The sequence below is a fragment of the Musa acuminata genome, chromosome BXJ1-4, assembly GCF_036884655.1.
Source record: "Musa acuminata AAA Group cultivar baxijiao chromosome BXJ1-4, Cavendish_Baxijiao_AAA, whole genome shotgun sequence".
Taxonomy (NCBI): domain Eukaryota; kingdom Viridiplantae; phylum Streptophyta; class Magnoliopsida; order Zingiberales; family Musaceae; genus Musa; species Musa acuminata.
The window spans coordinates 1,272,642-1,287,287 of NC_088330.1; the positions used below are offsets into that span (position 1 = coordinate 1,272,642).

A 14,646-nucleotide genomic window follows, 5' to 3' on the forward strand; every position below is an offset into this window, starting at 1 on the left:
GAATTGGATTGGGAAGAACTTGAGCTACCCACAGCTAGTCGATTTAAATTGATGTAGAAGAAAATTTACTTGTCATTCTCGGCAATTCACAAATCCACTGTCTATTTCTCTGACTCACCTCCATCCCATGCCAACCGCAACGCTTCCGCCCTTTGCGGAGCCCATTTCCGTTCGTAGAGTCCTTTGCGGCCTCCCCCATCCCATTCTTTGCTTGTACGACACCCAAACTCCGTGTCTCGATAAGCACCCCGAAACGTCCCCTTTGTCTCCCTTCTCTCTGACGTGCGGTGGGACCCAGATATCCTATTATTATTCTTTTGTCTTCTGTAAGTGAGTTAGTCCATGGTACACGCAAACGACACTTAGTACGCATGCCTGCGTGACCCCACACGACACCTACCTGGTATGACAGATGGTTCGTGGAACGAGTTTCCTTAGATTTTCGCCTTAAAATATAACCTATTCCATGTCGCATCCCGAACGATGGCCGTTCAGGCCTTGGAAACCGACCACGAGCGTTTCTGAACCGTCGGATCCTGAACGGTAACCGCGTCTCACCATCACGACGGAGCATGAACGTCGTATTGCCGCAGAAAGAGAGTATTGGATCCTTTCCAACTATGGTTCTAAAGGAGAAGCTTTCGATTTCGAGATCCACAGGTTCCACCTGTTGCAACTTTAATTTTAAACCATACGATCGTATTTCTTGCCGTACAATAATTGGAGAGGATCCGCCACAGATTGTGGTTGGCATCTCATCGGACGTTCGAATCGTTTCAGAGGCGGGATCGAACGGTTGACACGATAAGTACACGATTCCGTCGTCTACGGACTTTTTTTTAGACGAAAGACCGGTAGGTCGAATGGAGCTTCGTTGTCTTGAAAGGTGGTTGTGCCATCTTCTGCTTTTAAAACAGGAAACTGCTCCCGTTCTCCCGTCGCCTCCACTCTCGACCTCATTCCCCTTCATCGGTATGTTCGATCTCGGAATCTTTTTGTAATTGTTTCTTTCTAGATTAGTTGAGGGATTTTTGTTCTCTGCCGTTTCTTGATCTCGTTTGCACCGCAATCCCGTCGTTCTCTGATATTTTGTTATATTCTCCGATAATGGCCTGGATTGAGGAAGTTTAGGGTTTCGTCATCGTGATCTCAGGTAATCATGGCGACGGCGCGTGGAGGCTTCGCGATTCCTCTCTTGCTATCGGTCCTGGTGCTTCCATTGGTTTTCTCGGCCTCCGCTGCCGCCGATGGCTTGATTCGCATTGGGTTGAGGAAAAAAGCATTGGATGAGAACAGCCGGCTTGCTGGCCGACTTTTGGAGAAGGAAGGGAAGGCTTTGATGGGGCCAAGGTACGGATTAAAAGGCGGTCTTGAGAGTGATGATGAAGATGCCGACATTATTTCTCTCAAGAACTACATGAACGCGCAGTACTTTGGGGAGATTGGCATTGGTACCCCTGCGCAGAAGTTTACCGTGATTTTTGACACGGGTAGCTCGAACCTGTGGGTTCCTTCTTCAAAATGCTACTTCTCGGTGAGCTTTGTGTCTCTTTGGTTATAAAATTTAATATTATTCAGTTTACGAGATGGCTAATTCATATTCTAACTATGTTTTGTAGATTTCTTGCTATTTCCATTCCAAGTACAAGTCGAGCCAATCAAGCACCTATGAGAAGAATGGTTTGTCTCTGGCATGAAATGCATTATAATTTCTTGTATCGTTGTTCTCTTTGAGTTCCTGTACTCCTTTCTGTGTCTAACATTTGATGTTCGGACGGTTCATGTGTTGCATGAAAGAAATGTAGCATTAAGCTTCTTCAAAAAAATGAATTATGGACATAATTTTAATTGTAGCCACAGTGGCAATCTACTTATGTTGGAGATTTGTTGGATTGCATGTTAAATGTGTAAAGGATTGTCAGGGAGAACCAACTAGTAATCTTTACCATGTGACATGATTCTTGGCTTGAAAATTAAAACACACCTTTATTTTCACCATTTGAAAGCAACTCCTGTATTCAAAATATCAAGTTCTTCAACTCTGGTATTTGAATGTATTTATGTTGATATCATGTACTTCATTAGGATGCATCTACAATATCAATCTTCTGTTTTTTGTTTCTTGTATCTTTCTGAAGTTCTTTTTAACTTGCAAAAGACTTTCTTACAAGAAGCATTCACATGAATCACCAAATTGCCCTTTACACCATCAAACTTCCTTGGCAAATCTACCTTAACTTGTTCAAGCTTGTTATATCTTTTGTTATATATTGAAGAAGATATTCTAATTGTACATTTTTTTGTCTTGAGCAGGGAAGACTGCAGAAATCCATTATGGTACTGGATCAATTTCTGGTTTCTTTAGTGGAGATCATGTTGCTCTTGGTGACTTGGTTGTTAAAGATCAGGTCATACATTTTGATAATTTCTTCTACATCAAACTCTCCTGTTGTAGCCCTTTATATGTTTTGGGATTTTATTGACTTATAAGAGATAATCCATTCAGGATTTTATTGAAGCCACCAGAGAGCCAGGGGTCACGTTCCTTGCTGCAAAATTTGATGGCATACTTGGACTTGGATTTAAGGAAATATCAGTTGGGGATGTTACACCTGTCTGGTACTTGACTATTGCTTCGTTTTTATTCCCATTCCAAATAATTTCTCATGATAGTTGCTTGTAAAATTGAATAGTTTCTTTTTTTTTTTACTTAGAACCATTTAATTGTTGCTGTTTTTTTTTAATAATATGAACTTTCTGTCTAGATAAACTAGTTGAAATATTGAAATGATACCAAATAATAAAAACAGAAGTGTCAATAGAGAAAAACCATAACTGTTCAATATTCTTTGATAAAACTTATTGTTGAAGGGCTTGTGTCAATTTTCGCTTAGTTAAAATCATAACTTCTAGAAAATGTGAAAAAGGTACAACTATATTTGCCAAATATCTTTTAGCAAAACTAATTAGTGAATTATGGTGAAACATGTATTATTGTGCAAAAAATATAACTATGATTTGCAAAGAAGTCTGTTTTGCCCAAACCAGTATCAAAGGGGTGGTACGTACTAGTCTGAGTGTGGATTGGTACGCGGATCACGCCGTTTTGGGTCATCCTGTCCAACCCAATATAAAAACAAAAAATAATACTTAAAACACCAATTAGGTCTCTTAACTTCAAATATATTAGAGGGAAGAAGATAGCTATATTGCAATAATGAAAAATATCAGACATTAATTATGCCTCTTGGACTTACAAGTTAACTTGGATGAATTGTTTGAGAAAAGCTAACCCCATTGTTCAGTAACTTCCTAATTCTCTTAACTCTCAATATACAAGTCCCAATAGCAAAATAAGTTGCCTAACTTCTGCTCATATTAGGATTATTAGACACAAATTAAGTCCAAACTATACTATAAAGACTCTTCAATATCCACTAAAAGGGTGAGAAAATACATAAAAAGCACCAGTAAGTTTCCATTATGGCCTTGTTTCACCTGTCAATTTTTGCCTCGGACTTGTTTATAATTTTAAGGCCACAAAGCCATATATGTGATCCAAGGCCTTCCAGATAATTCGCCTAGCTGTAGGTATTCCTGGAAATGTGAGCTCATGTAGTGGCTGAAACCCCACCAAATGTAAAACAAGTCGTTCCAATCTTGTCTGGCACATCTACAATCTGTGCCAAATGATGATAGCAAACATTGATGCCAAGTTCGGATCTGTGAATAGGATCATAACAAGAAGCTCTCCAGAATTGAAAGTGAACAGAATCCACTCTTAAACCTTGGAAGTGACAACCAAACTGCACAGCTATTGGATGTGGTCCAACTTGGGTCTTCAAGGCACCCAACCAATATGAATAAGGCCAGAATGTACCCAATAAATTACAGGATGATTTGTTGAAGATTGGTGAGGATGTGGTTTGTAACAATTTTATGAAGTTCCATAGTGCATTCAAGCTTAGCATATACAGTAGACTGCTTTCTTTGTATGATTTTGTAACTTATTCAGCAGCCCTTCATTTGTTATCTACATGCTGGACATAGCACCATATAATGTGTATACATGAATCACGATTTCTTTTAACAATTGGGCATATGATTACTAGATCTATCAGTTGTAGACAATGAATTTGTAATTTCTTTAAGACTATCATCCATGCAAGTTTCCAGAAAAACAACAAAATCTTGTGTTAAAAAACATTCTTTCTGGAAATTTCATTCGATTTAATTTATATAACTAAAACCATGGATTATATTAGTTTCTGAGTGATTGCAAACAATTTTTCTATTTTATCTGCTGGAAAATGTGGTGAATCTGCAAGTTGTTTGCTAGCAAGAACTGATGAAATACTAGATGCATCTGAAAAGATAGCTTGTAGTTATGTTTAACTGTAAAATTTTACAAAAAGGAATTAATTCTTCTTTCTTAACATCTTTAAAATGAGAAATATCAGCCGATCATCTCCAAAGTGAAGGTGCACATTAGTTCAGGTTACTTAACGGTGACAATGGAACATTAAATAAGCATGTGTTTTTACTAGATATGTCGAAGTTGAGAAGGACCTGGTGCTTATATTTTCATAGATGAAATGCTTTCAAGGAGTCCTTTATGGCATCAAGTATGATGCTTTTGAAAGGTTCCTTGTTGAATAATGTTGGGTAGAGTTGAACAATACCTGATTCACTTTGTTTGCTTAATGAATAAATTTGCTCTCTTCCAATTTTGTAATGATAATGTCTTGTTGAACTTCTGTATTCATAGTGTGATTACTGATGAAAGAAGTGTTTAATTTGGTCAACTCAACTAACAAATTCTACCTTGTAGGTATAATTTGGTCAAGCAAGGTCTTATTAAAGAACCTGTTTTCTCATTCTGGTTTAACCGAAATGCTGAGGAAGGGGAAGGAGGTGAAATTGTCTTTGGAGGAGTTGACCCAAATCATTATGAGGGTGATCATGTCTATGTTCCTGTTACACAGAAAGGTTACTGGCAGGTGGGTATTTCTGAATTCTGCTTGTGTTTTCATTAATTGGATACAGATTCATGCACATAGCTTACAGAATTTACTGATTTTACCAACTGATATGTTATTCCTATAATTGTTTTGGCAGTTTAACATGGGAGATGTGCTTATTGGTGATGAATCTACTGGTATTGCAAGTGGACTGGTTTATTCTGTTGTCAGCAGTTATTTTTTTCTCTACCTCTTCTAACCCATGATATATTTTTGTATATTTTATCTGTTTATCAGGTTTTTGTGCTGGTGGTTGTGCGGCAATTGCAGATTCTGGAACATCTTTGATTGCTGGTCCAACAGTATGCTTAGTGTCAACTTTCTGATATTGTGTCCATCCTGGTTTCTGTTATTTGTTCCAAATGTCTTAATGGAAGCATCTATAGCAAACTCATGTGATGACCATCTGCATTGATAGTTTTGAATTCTTCATATGCCTAAAATTTCTCTCTTAATTTATCTTAATGTCCTAAGTTTTTTATTGTTGTAAATGGAAATTTTCTAGTCCTCCTATGTTGGTAATTTCTAATAAGACTTCTTGTTATGCTCCATTTTACCTTTACTGGGTTCAATTTTTATTATGACTTTAAAGTCTGTATATTACATAAATTGTCATTTTTTCATATCTTCTCTTGAATGCTGTGGCTGTAGAATCTAAAGTTTAAAGTCATATAAATAGAGATTTGTGGTGGATTTTTTCTAAAATACTCTAAAATATTTGTGGCGTAAAAGCTTCTAAAATACTCTTTGTCATCTTGTGGTCTTAGTATCATTTTCTGAGGTTTGGACAGATTTCAGAAAAGTATTTCAGGGGACACAACTCAAGATTTTTCCTGAATATACTACTTGCTTAAAATAATTTTCATTTGTCAAAATGGTCTGGTTAAGGTGTCCATTGTTCAGCTGTAGTGTGCAATCTAGATGTTGTTATAAATATCACTAGTCAAGGATGCCTTATGTTTAATGTTTTAACAACCAATGTTGTGTTTGAATTTGCTCTCAAAATCTTTGATAGCTTGGTGAACACCAAGTCTGTGGAAATGAATCTACTCTAAGATTGGAAGCTTCATAATTTGTAGAGAAAAAATTACCTGCATTTTCAGTTCCATGGCAGCATTACCTGTAAGCAACCATCATCGACTAATGTATATGTAACAGGTAATGTGCATAGTCTACTGTTGGGTTATTGTTTGTGATCAGAGATTTCATTTGGTCACTACATTTATAGAAGTCTACTTCTCAGGAAAGAAATCTTCCTGATGTACCTTAAAAATTTGTCCAAGAACATGGAGACAATTTTCCCTGTAACTATAGTGTTTTAGACCACATTCAGAGTGACTTTCTATCTGAGCTTTATTTCCAGATTCTGTTCATATGAGATTTGGTTACATCTCAAATTTCATTAACTTAATGGGTGAACAAAATATACATATAGAATTCATTGTACTCCTAGTAGATGGATAACTTTATTCTGAACCCATAAACTGTTATTGTAGTACTCTTTCCATGCTGAGTTTGTTAAAGTACAATTTGTTTTCTTGCTTTTTCCCCAAGAAATAAGTTGATTAAACTTAAGTCAGCTTAGGTTATTTAAATTAAAGATTAAATTGAAACAGAATTTTGATATTTAGAAGAACCTTTGCCGGTTCTTGATACTGATATTCTCATTCTTGCTTGATGCACTGTCTCTCTTAACACTTTGTATATTTTTTTGGAACTCATAGTGGCTACTTTATTTATGTTGCAATCTATTAATCTTTAGCATTGACTTTTGCATATTAAAATTTTGTTTATCCATATATTGGTTATAGTCCACATCTCCAATGGAGATGAAGTGCTTATAGTTCAAAGGCAGAGCAAAATTGTTATGTTATTGACCCCATGTTAGTTTCCCTAAAGAGGCACTTGACACTGGTCCATTTGGTGTTATCTTACTTCTTTTAATAGGGATGAAATAGACCTTTATTTTTTAGCTTTTAATTAAAAAACATTATTCAGGTTGGGAAGCTTTACACTTATTAAGGTTACTTGTGATGTTGGTGTCACGAAGTTTCCTGGCTGTGAAAATCTAGTGCTGTGGGCTTGTCAAATCATGACCAAAGTCAAAATTTGTGCAATAAACTTTCAATTCATTCCACCAATGATGATAAAAGTGTGCATTTTGAACCACTGATTATAGAGCAATTTTAAAACAGACTTTGTTGATGACAAAATTTAACTGCATCTTCTTTGCAGACTGTTATTACAGAAATTAATCAAAAAATTGGAGCTTCTGGTGTGGTTTCCCAAGAGTGCAAGGCAGTAGTAGCTCAATATGGGCAACAAATTCTTGCAAAGTTGATGTCACAGGTCTGAAGAAATGGATGAACTTATAGATGCCTTAGACATTTATTTTGTCTATCTTGCACAAATCAATTTGTGAATCAGAAAAAGAACATTCTGTTAATCCTGGTTTATTTTGGCAGACACAACCATCTAAAATTTGCTCTCAGGTTGGTCTGTGTACATTTGATGGAACTCATGGAGTTAGGTGAGCAGTTATTCTTGGACTTTTTTTGTTTAAGCTTGTAAGCTTTTGTGATAATATTTTCTTCTCTTTTGCGATTGTTATTCACATAATTTATGTATTTATTTGTATTCTATTTATGTAGCATTGGCATTGAGAGTGTAATCAATGAGAATGAGGATGCTTCAGCTGGTCTGCATAGTGATGGTATGTGCCATGCTTGTGAGATGGCAGTTGTATGGATGCAGAATCAGCTAAGACTGAACCAGACACAAGAAAGCATATTAAATTACATCAACGAGGTCAGATTATTCTGAACCATTTGCTATATTCACTTCTTAGTTATTTATTTTACTTGTGTCTTGAACTACCTACAGCTATGTGAGCGACTGCCTAGCCCGATGGGAGAATCATCTGTGGATTGTGCATCTGTAGCTTCCATGCCCAGTGTCTCTTTCACTATCGGTGATAAGACATTTGAGCTTAAACCAGAGCAGGTATGATCCTGTTCTTAGTAATTTTCCAGAATGTTCTTATGAGTTCTGTGTTCCTGTATAATATGATTAAATTCCACTGTTCTCAACTTCGATGTGTATCGTCCGGTACGGGTGGCATGTATCAGTCCAAGAATATACTGATATGTGGACCACCCTCCATTAGGCGGAACCGATACGAGATTTGTACCGGGTGGTAACAGTCAAAATTCGATTGTTACCGAGGCATATCGGTTGGTATGTCCCGGTATTTTTGGATCATTACCTCCAGATATTTTTGGAGATTTTTTTAGTTCTTTTTGGATGTATCGTCGATATGCCCCGATATACTGTCGGTATACCTCGGTACACCCTGTATCGAACAGGACTTGGTATATTGGTACGAACCGAAATTGAGAATCTTGATTATATGAACTCAGTACCATAATTAATCAGGTGGAATGCATAAATTACAAAATGCAAAGTTACATGTGTAGAATTGGAGACAATCATTGTTCTTGTCAGATGCAGAAAAATGTAGAGATAATTTTGCTTTAATGTCTTCATAGACAGCTTTAGTTGACATTGGCAATCGTCTCACCCTCATCGTTGGTGCCTGCAGTACATTCTCAAGGTTGGCCAGGGCACTGCAGCACAGTGCATCAGCGGGTTCACAGCCTTGGATGTTCCACCACCACGAGGCCCTCTCTGGTGTGTATATTATATAAATTTATGTGGAATCGTGCGTGCAACGTCTTCTGACATGTAAAATTGCTGCAGGATACTGGGAGATGTCTTCATGGGAGTTTATCATACCGTATTCGACTATGGCAATCTGAGAGTTGGCTTCGCACCAGCAGCATAGGCAAAAAAAATAAAAGGATAAACTCCGTTCTCGAAGACTGATGATTATGTTTGATATGGTCAACGTACATAAAGCTGTACCCCTCCCTATTCACTATTTCATTGTAATAACTTATCTTCTCTGGCACTGGAAGTGGTGTTTTACTCTGGCACTGGAGTGACCGAATGGAGACCGTCGATGCTTTGGTACAACAGCTCCCACTTGCAGACTTTACGTACATGGTCCCTTTTTTCCTCTATGGTTTGGGTGTGTTATGGATTACGCTTAATCCAACTTCTGACGCAGGATTTTTCTGACGATGTGCTTTTTTCCTCGCTCTCGCACTATAGGCAATTTCTTAGTTCCCTCTAGGCAACCTTACCGAAGAACAAGCGCAAGGCAAATGCAAAAACTTGACTGGATTGCGATCGACTCCGACAGTTATATTATTAAACTTAAGGCAAGTGAGATCAACTAAAGCACAACCTATTTATTATATGTGGGTGGAGCAGGAAGTATAGTGATCATCACCGCCAAATATGGTTGGACTTTGGATAAAACCTTTTTATGACAATATATTGGGGTTCATATACTATTTGTTGGATGGTCTTCAGAGGATGCTTGGATAAAAATTGTTCATCTGAGCAACAATTCAAAACACTTGATCACTCTCCCTTACTCTCAGTAAGTATTAAGGTACACTGAAGTAAGTCGATGGCAAGAATACCGTAGAAACATTGTCAGTTGCCAAGTCGCTTAGCTTAAGATCTCTCAACCTTGAGATCCAACAACTTTCCACATATTTCTTCCACCTTCAAAATTATTTTGAAGATCATAAAGCTGGGATGGATCCATAACCTTCAAATTTTATCAATTTTAAAACTAGTTTACTACAAAAAAAAGCTTCAGATGCTTTGCTTCCCGAGTCTATCTATCACCGCTTGGCATCCCGCAACAATGTTAAGATATAGAAATAGGTTGTTGCTATGATATAGATTAAGGTATACCTCAAATTTACACTCATTTATATACATTCGAATCTATATAAATATCTAGTGCACAGTAGTTGGCTGAACTGTACTTGAAATCCTCATAACCGTTCCAGAAAATTAAAGACCAAAGACCTACCTACCTATGGTTGATATATTCGCGCTGTTCTCGTTTAAAAATTTATCAGCGATCATAGTTCGATGGACAACATATATATATGACTGATGTCTTCTTATTCTGAAATAAACTCCCCAATAGCAGCATTTAAGGTGTGGAGAAACTGAAATTGAAACATTAAAACGAGCATAATCGACCGGTGTATTGGTGTATGTATACATACAATTTGATTTGATAGGCTTGAATGCTATAGTAGAGTGGATGACAAGAGGTATAATTCAGTATGCAACCTGGAAAGCAACCTAATCTCTCGAGATATCTAATATTTAGGTTGAAGATGCATACCTGTGGCTGAATACTCTGTACCTTGCGAAGTTGCATAATTCTGCTTTGTACTACCACACATGCACATTGTTTAAACAGCTGTTGGTACCTATTTATCATGTTAACTAAATATTTGTTTGTCTGAGATTTACTCATAGTCACTTTCATGATACCTGGATATAAATCCTGGTCCATTACCATTTGGTCAACCTATTGACCTTTTACTCTGGTATCCATCCTGTACTTGGTTGAGAATAACTTTGATCTGATTGCCCAACACCTGCTCCCAAGGATAAAAAATATATAGTACCATACCTATATCAAACTTTCCATTCTGATATTGACCATTAATTGAACCATTAAATACTGAACATTATAGTTGGACTTTTATTTTGGCATGATTGTTTTCGAAGTTTTTCTATTTCCTTTTCTTCACAAAATAACCCTGCAATGTTTGGCCGTAAATGATTTCTTGAATGAAATATACACCCTCAATCCCTATATCCAACAGGCCTTAGGATGTCCATAATAGCACAGTAGCTAAGAGATCATAAGTATGTAACTCACAGATTAGCTAAATGAAAAAAAAAAAACTATATGCTTTAAAGCTGTAACGGCAGAGGGGTTCACTTGTGTATTTTTCGTATTGTATGGAAAAGATCTAACGGGTACCTACCAAGTGTTTAGAAATATGTCTGAACCCTACCGAGCACAAGATTCATGCTGATAGCAGTATGTATGCAAATCTTCTCTGGAGTTCATGAATTAATTAGAATCAACAATCAACTAAAAAACTACGGGCGCATGAAAACATTACTAAGAACTTGCAACAATAAAGTTCTAACCTGAGACTTACGGCAAAGCACTAGAACTTAGGTATCGGAAGTCGGCAACTGCTCAAGCTTTGCTTAGATAATGAGAACTTGCACTTTTTCGCTTACCTATCTATCATCATCTTGACTCATACATCTACGATAAAACAAACCGTTCTTTGTTTTTTCTAACAACATTACCCAGTCACAGTTTCCATGTCATTAAAAAGAAGAGTGATTTATTTTTCATTTTCATTTTTGTGTATGTAGGATGGGGAAAAGTGGGACGATGCAGCAAGGTTGCCTCGTGCTGAGGTTTGGTGGGCATGTAAGTTCTGCGACCAATCAGTTAAGAGGTGGCATCAATATGAAATACCTACAGAAACAGGCAAAGGCACACCACACATCTTACTTTCCTTAAAAATGACAACATGAATCAAAGAATCGAGGTTGGCTAGATATTCTGTTAAGAAGGTGCTTATACGAAAAGGACCAAACTATATAGAAGTTTTATGCCAGCAAAATTTTACAACCTGGAAGAGGAGAAACCCCCATGTTTTTTTCTCAACAATATAAGACTATCAAAAAAACAAAAATTCCATCTGAAAAAAAATGTGAGCCATTTGATAGTACATAGACTAATTTTAAAAAAGCAAACAAGAGGAGACTAATATGAGAAGATCAAATAATGCTTTGCCCAACACATCCAGTGTTAGGGTTTTGAACATCATTCTGCCAAACAATCATCAAGAGATTAGATATTAACATTCAGGCTTACAGGGTAATGGAAGCCATCACATGTTAATCAAGAGATATTAACCAAGAAAAAAGGAAATTAAAAATTTATCCTAATTAAGCCAAGCATACATCAAGATCAAGATAGAATCACCAGTGTCTTAAGCTTATCTCTATGAGATGAGTGCTAGTAGTTTTTACCTTTTCTTTCCCCGCCGCAAACCCCCCCCCACCCCCTCATCTCAGAACAGGCTTATCACTGAACTCTTAACATACTACCAACTTTTGGATCGATTTAATTGCCTACAAACTGAAGACAAAGACGATATATAACATGCAGCATTCGCCAATCATGTCTGCTACCCCATGGAGGATCACCATAACTGATGGGATTACTTGAATTCTAAGAGGAATGCTTATACAGACTACAACGAAGTTTGCAAGCAATAGATGTGCATAACAACATGAGATACACAACAACTGACATCTAACAAAAAGAATTAAGCAAGTCAATTGCGCATGTACCGGCACCGAGATCAATCACAAGAACAGACCATTATGAGACCATCGAGCTCCCGCAAGCCTGACACACATCAAAGTCAGGGTTTTGGATGCAAATCTCGAAAGAAGTTCCACCTTTGTGAACCAAACAGCCATCAAGAGATATTAGCATTCAGGCATATGTCCGTCGAGAGATGTCGACAAGCCATTCTAATTAAGCCAAACCAGCATAAAGAACAAGAAGAAGAGACAACAACTGGGTCGATAGGGATTACTACTTCTTGCCCTTGCCCTTGGCAGAGCCCTTCTTCCTCTGAGGGAGGACGATCTCGCCGTGCTTGAGGACGGGGATCTCCATGAGGGAGGAGAGCTCGCCGTACTTCTTGCGGAACTTCTCCACCTGGTCGTCCTCCACCGCCAGGGCGGAGCGGCTACCCAGGTAGAAGGGGTGGTTCCCGGACCACACGTCCACCGCGTACTCCTTCCGCGTGCCCCCCGTCGTCATCACCAGTTCCCCGTTGCAGTACACCTTCGCGTCCTCGTAGAACTCCGGGTGCACCCCGCCCTGCTTCCGGCACACCCATCTCCCTCCGCCAACCTAAACAAACGACAGCAGTCATCACCCTATGGGATTGCCACGGCCCATGAACCAATCCACCAATTCAAGAAGATGTTTACCTGGGCGGGAAGCGGGAGCTTGGCGGAGGAGGGCTTCATGGAGACGGTGGGGAGGAAGGGGGTGTTGAGAGAGAGCGCCATCGCCTTGGCGGCTTCGGCTTGCTTGCTTCCTCCGGTCGGTGTGTGGGTTTGAGGCCGAGGTGTTCGATCAAGCACCAGGAGAGTTTTATCCCCCTTGTTTGTGGCTGTCGTGGTGCGACGTGTAGTGAGGGGTGTGTTCATGGGCCGAGGACGAGCCCATTTGATGGATATGTGGATATGATACAAGACGATTCGAGCTCGTTGTTGGGTCCAACGGCGATGGCGTGTGAGACACCCCAAATGATGGACGATCGTGATGTGGCGATTGGATCCGTTTGATTCTTGGACGAATTCGGAACTAATCCTGAGTCAACCTTATTCTCGAGTTAAATGTAAGTTTCAAGCTATTCCTGAGCCACGTTGTCACGGTAAAGATTACTTCTTATTCTATAAAATGATCATTGCTAAGGTAGTTATTGATCGTCAAATGTGTCAAACCAACCGTTTTAATCCAATTCAATCGCAAGATCAATGGCAGGGTGGTAGATGGATTTGGCTTAACTTAGTGTAGGTTTATTTTGACTTATATGATTGATCATACATTTATAGTTTTCTCATATTTAAAATAATTCTTATATTTTTAGAAACAAAACATATAAGTCATTTCCATCAAATCTGAATTAACAAACATGATGATAAGCTCATAATAAATTATTAATATAATGATATGTATAATTTAGAGTTAAGATTCATTTTAACCTGTATGGTTTTGATCATTGAACTCTTAAGCCCTTATGGTTTACTCTTATCTAAAGGTAACCTATACATTTTAAAAAACGTAACATATAAGTCCTTTATGTCAAGTCTAAGTTAACATATGTTAGTCTGCTCACATGACATGCTAACTTATAATAAATTATTAATATAATGATATGTATAATTTAAGTTTTTTTTTAAATTGAGATCTTAATCAATAGCGGGAGGAGGCGTTGTTATGAAAGCGACCGCCAACAACAACACCGAGCCGTTGTTGTCTAGCAAAGCGTCGTATGCACATAACCTCTCCCACATTGACGACGAGCTCAAGAGTTTTTGGTATTGCCTCAGGTGGACGTGCGTCGACCTATTCGATGCTAGGCATGCATTTGTCTCTTGGTCCCTCTTCCTCCTAAGCATCTTCATTCTTACTGCCTCCCACTTTGTCCTCTCCTATACCCCCACTTGTCGCGCTTACAACATGGTGGTCCATCTATTCCTAAACTCTACCTTCGACCTCTCATACTTTTACCTATCCACTTTTATCCTCTGCTATGACCTTTGTTATTTCCCCTTCCTTGATAAGTTGGTCAGGGAGAGCAAGCGGGTGCGGGAGGGCTACATGAACTAGCTCAACCGCTCCTTCCTCTTGTTCTTTGTCTTCACGATGTCATGCTTCGTAAGGGAGATGACTTACAAGGTATGATGGTACTCGTCAGGATCAAAGTGGGTGTCATTCATGGTGGCATGCACCTTGGAGCTGGTGAGTGACATTCGGTAGATTCAACTCGCCAACTCCAGGGCTCATGCCACCATGTCGCCCACCACTGTGAACGACACCAGTTTTGATCCCGACGAGTACCAACAT

General features: G+C 38.4%; 2 protein-coding genes across 2 annotated transcripts; one reads left to right on the forward strand and one right to left on the reverse strand.

Annotated features, from left to right (window-relative positions):
- Positions 1 to 857: 857 nt before the first annotated feature.
- LOC135640525 (aspartic proteinase oryzasin-1-like) lies at positions 858 to 9,056 on the forward strand. The gene is made up of 14 exons (XM_065155047.1): positions 858 to 972; positions 1,154 to 1,534; positions 1,620 to 1,680; positions 2,314 to 2,408; positions 2,507 to 2,619; positions 4,832 to 5,000; positions 5,119 to 5,158; positions 5,259 to 5,323; positions 7,257 to 7,370; positions 7,487 to 7,551; positions 7,673 to 7,829; positions 7,905 to 8,024; positions 8,623 to 8,711; positions 8,781 to 9,056. Exons 2-14 carry the CDS (start codon positions 1,160 to 1,162, stop codon positions 8,863 to 8,865), a joined length of 1,548 nt encoding a protein of 515 aa, XP_065011119.1. The 5' UTR covers positions 858 to 972; positions 1,154 to 1,159; the 3' UTR covers positions 8,866 to 9,056.
- A 3,386-nt stretch (positions 9,057 to 12,442) lies between these two features.
- Positions 12,443 to 13,164, reverse strand: LOC135583372 (large ribosomal subunit protein bL31c-like). The gene is made up of 2 exons (XM_065155056.1): positions 13,002 to 13,164; positions 12,443 to 12,921 (listed from the first exon to the last, which is right to left on the reverse strand). Exons 1-2 carry the CDS (start codon positions 13,080 to 13,082, stop codon positions 12,598 to 12,600), a joined length of 405 nt encoding a protein of 134 aa, XP_065011128.1. The 5' UTR covers positions 13,083 to 13,164; the 3' UTR covers positions 12,443 to 12,597.
- Positions 13,165 to 14,646: the final 1,482 nt, after the last annotated feature.

Bases quoted from the DNA above. Each gene is read 5' to 3' on its own strand.
- LOC135640525 (XM_065155047.1), top strand. From the start codon at position 1,160: ATGGCGACGGCGCGTGGAGGCTTCGCGATTCCTCTCTTGCTATCGGTC. The intron at 5,324-7,256 runs GTATGCTTAGTG...TCTTCTTTGCAG, and splicing joins CTTTGATTGCTGGTCCAACA to ACTGTTATTACAGAAATTAA. The intron at 7,830-7,904 runs GTCAGATTATTC...AACTACCTACAG, and splicing joins TATTAAATTACATCAACGAG to CTATGTGAGCGACTGCCTAG.
- LOC135583372 (XM_065155056.1), bottom strand. From the start codon at position 13,082: ATGGCGCTCTCTCTCAACACCCCCTTCCTCCCCACCGTCTCCATGAAG. The intron at 12,922-13,001 runs GTAAACATCTTC...TCGTTTGTTTAG, and splicing joins AGCTCCCGCTTCCCGCCCAG to GTTGGCGGAGGGAGATGGGT.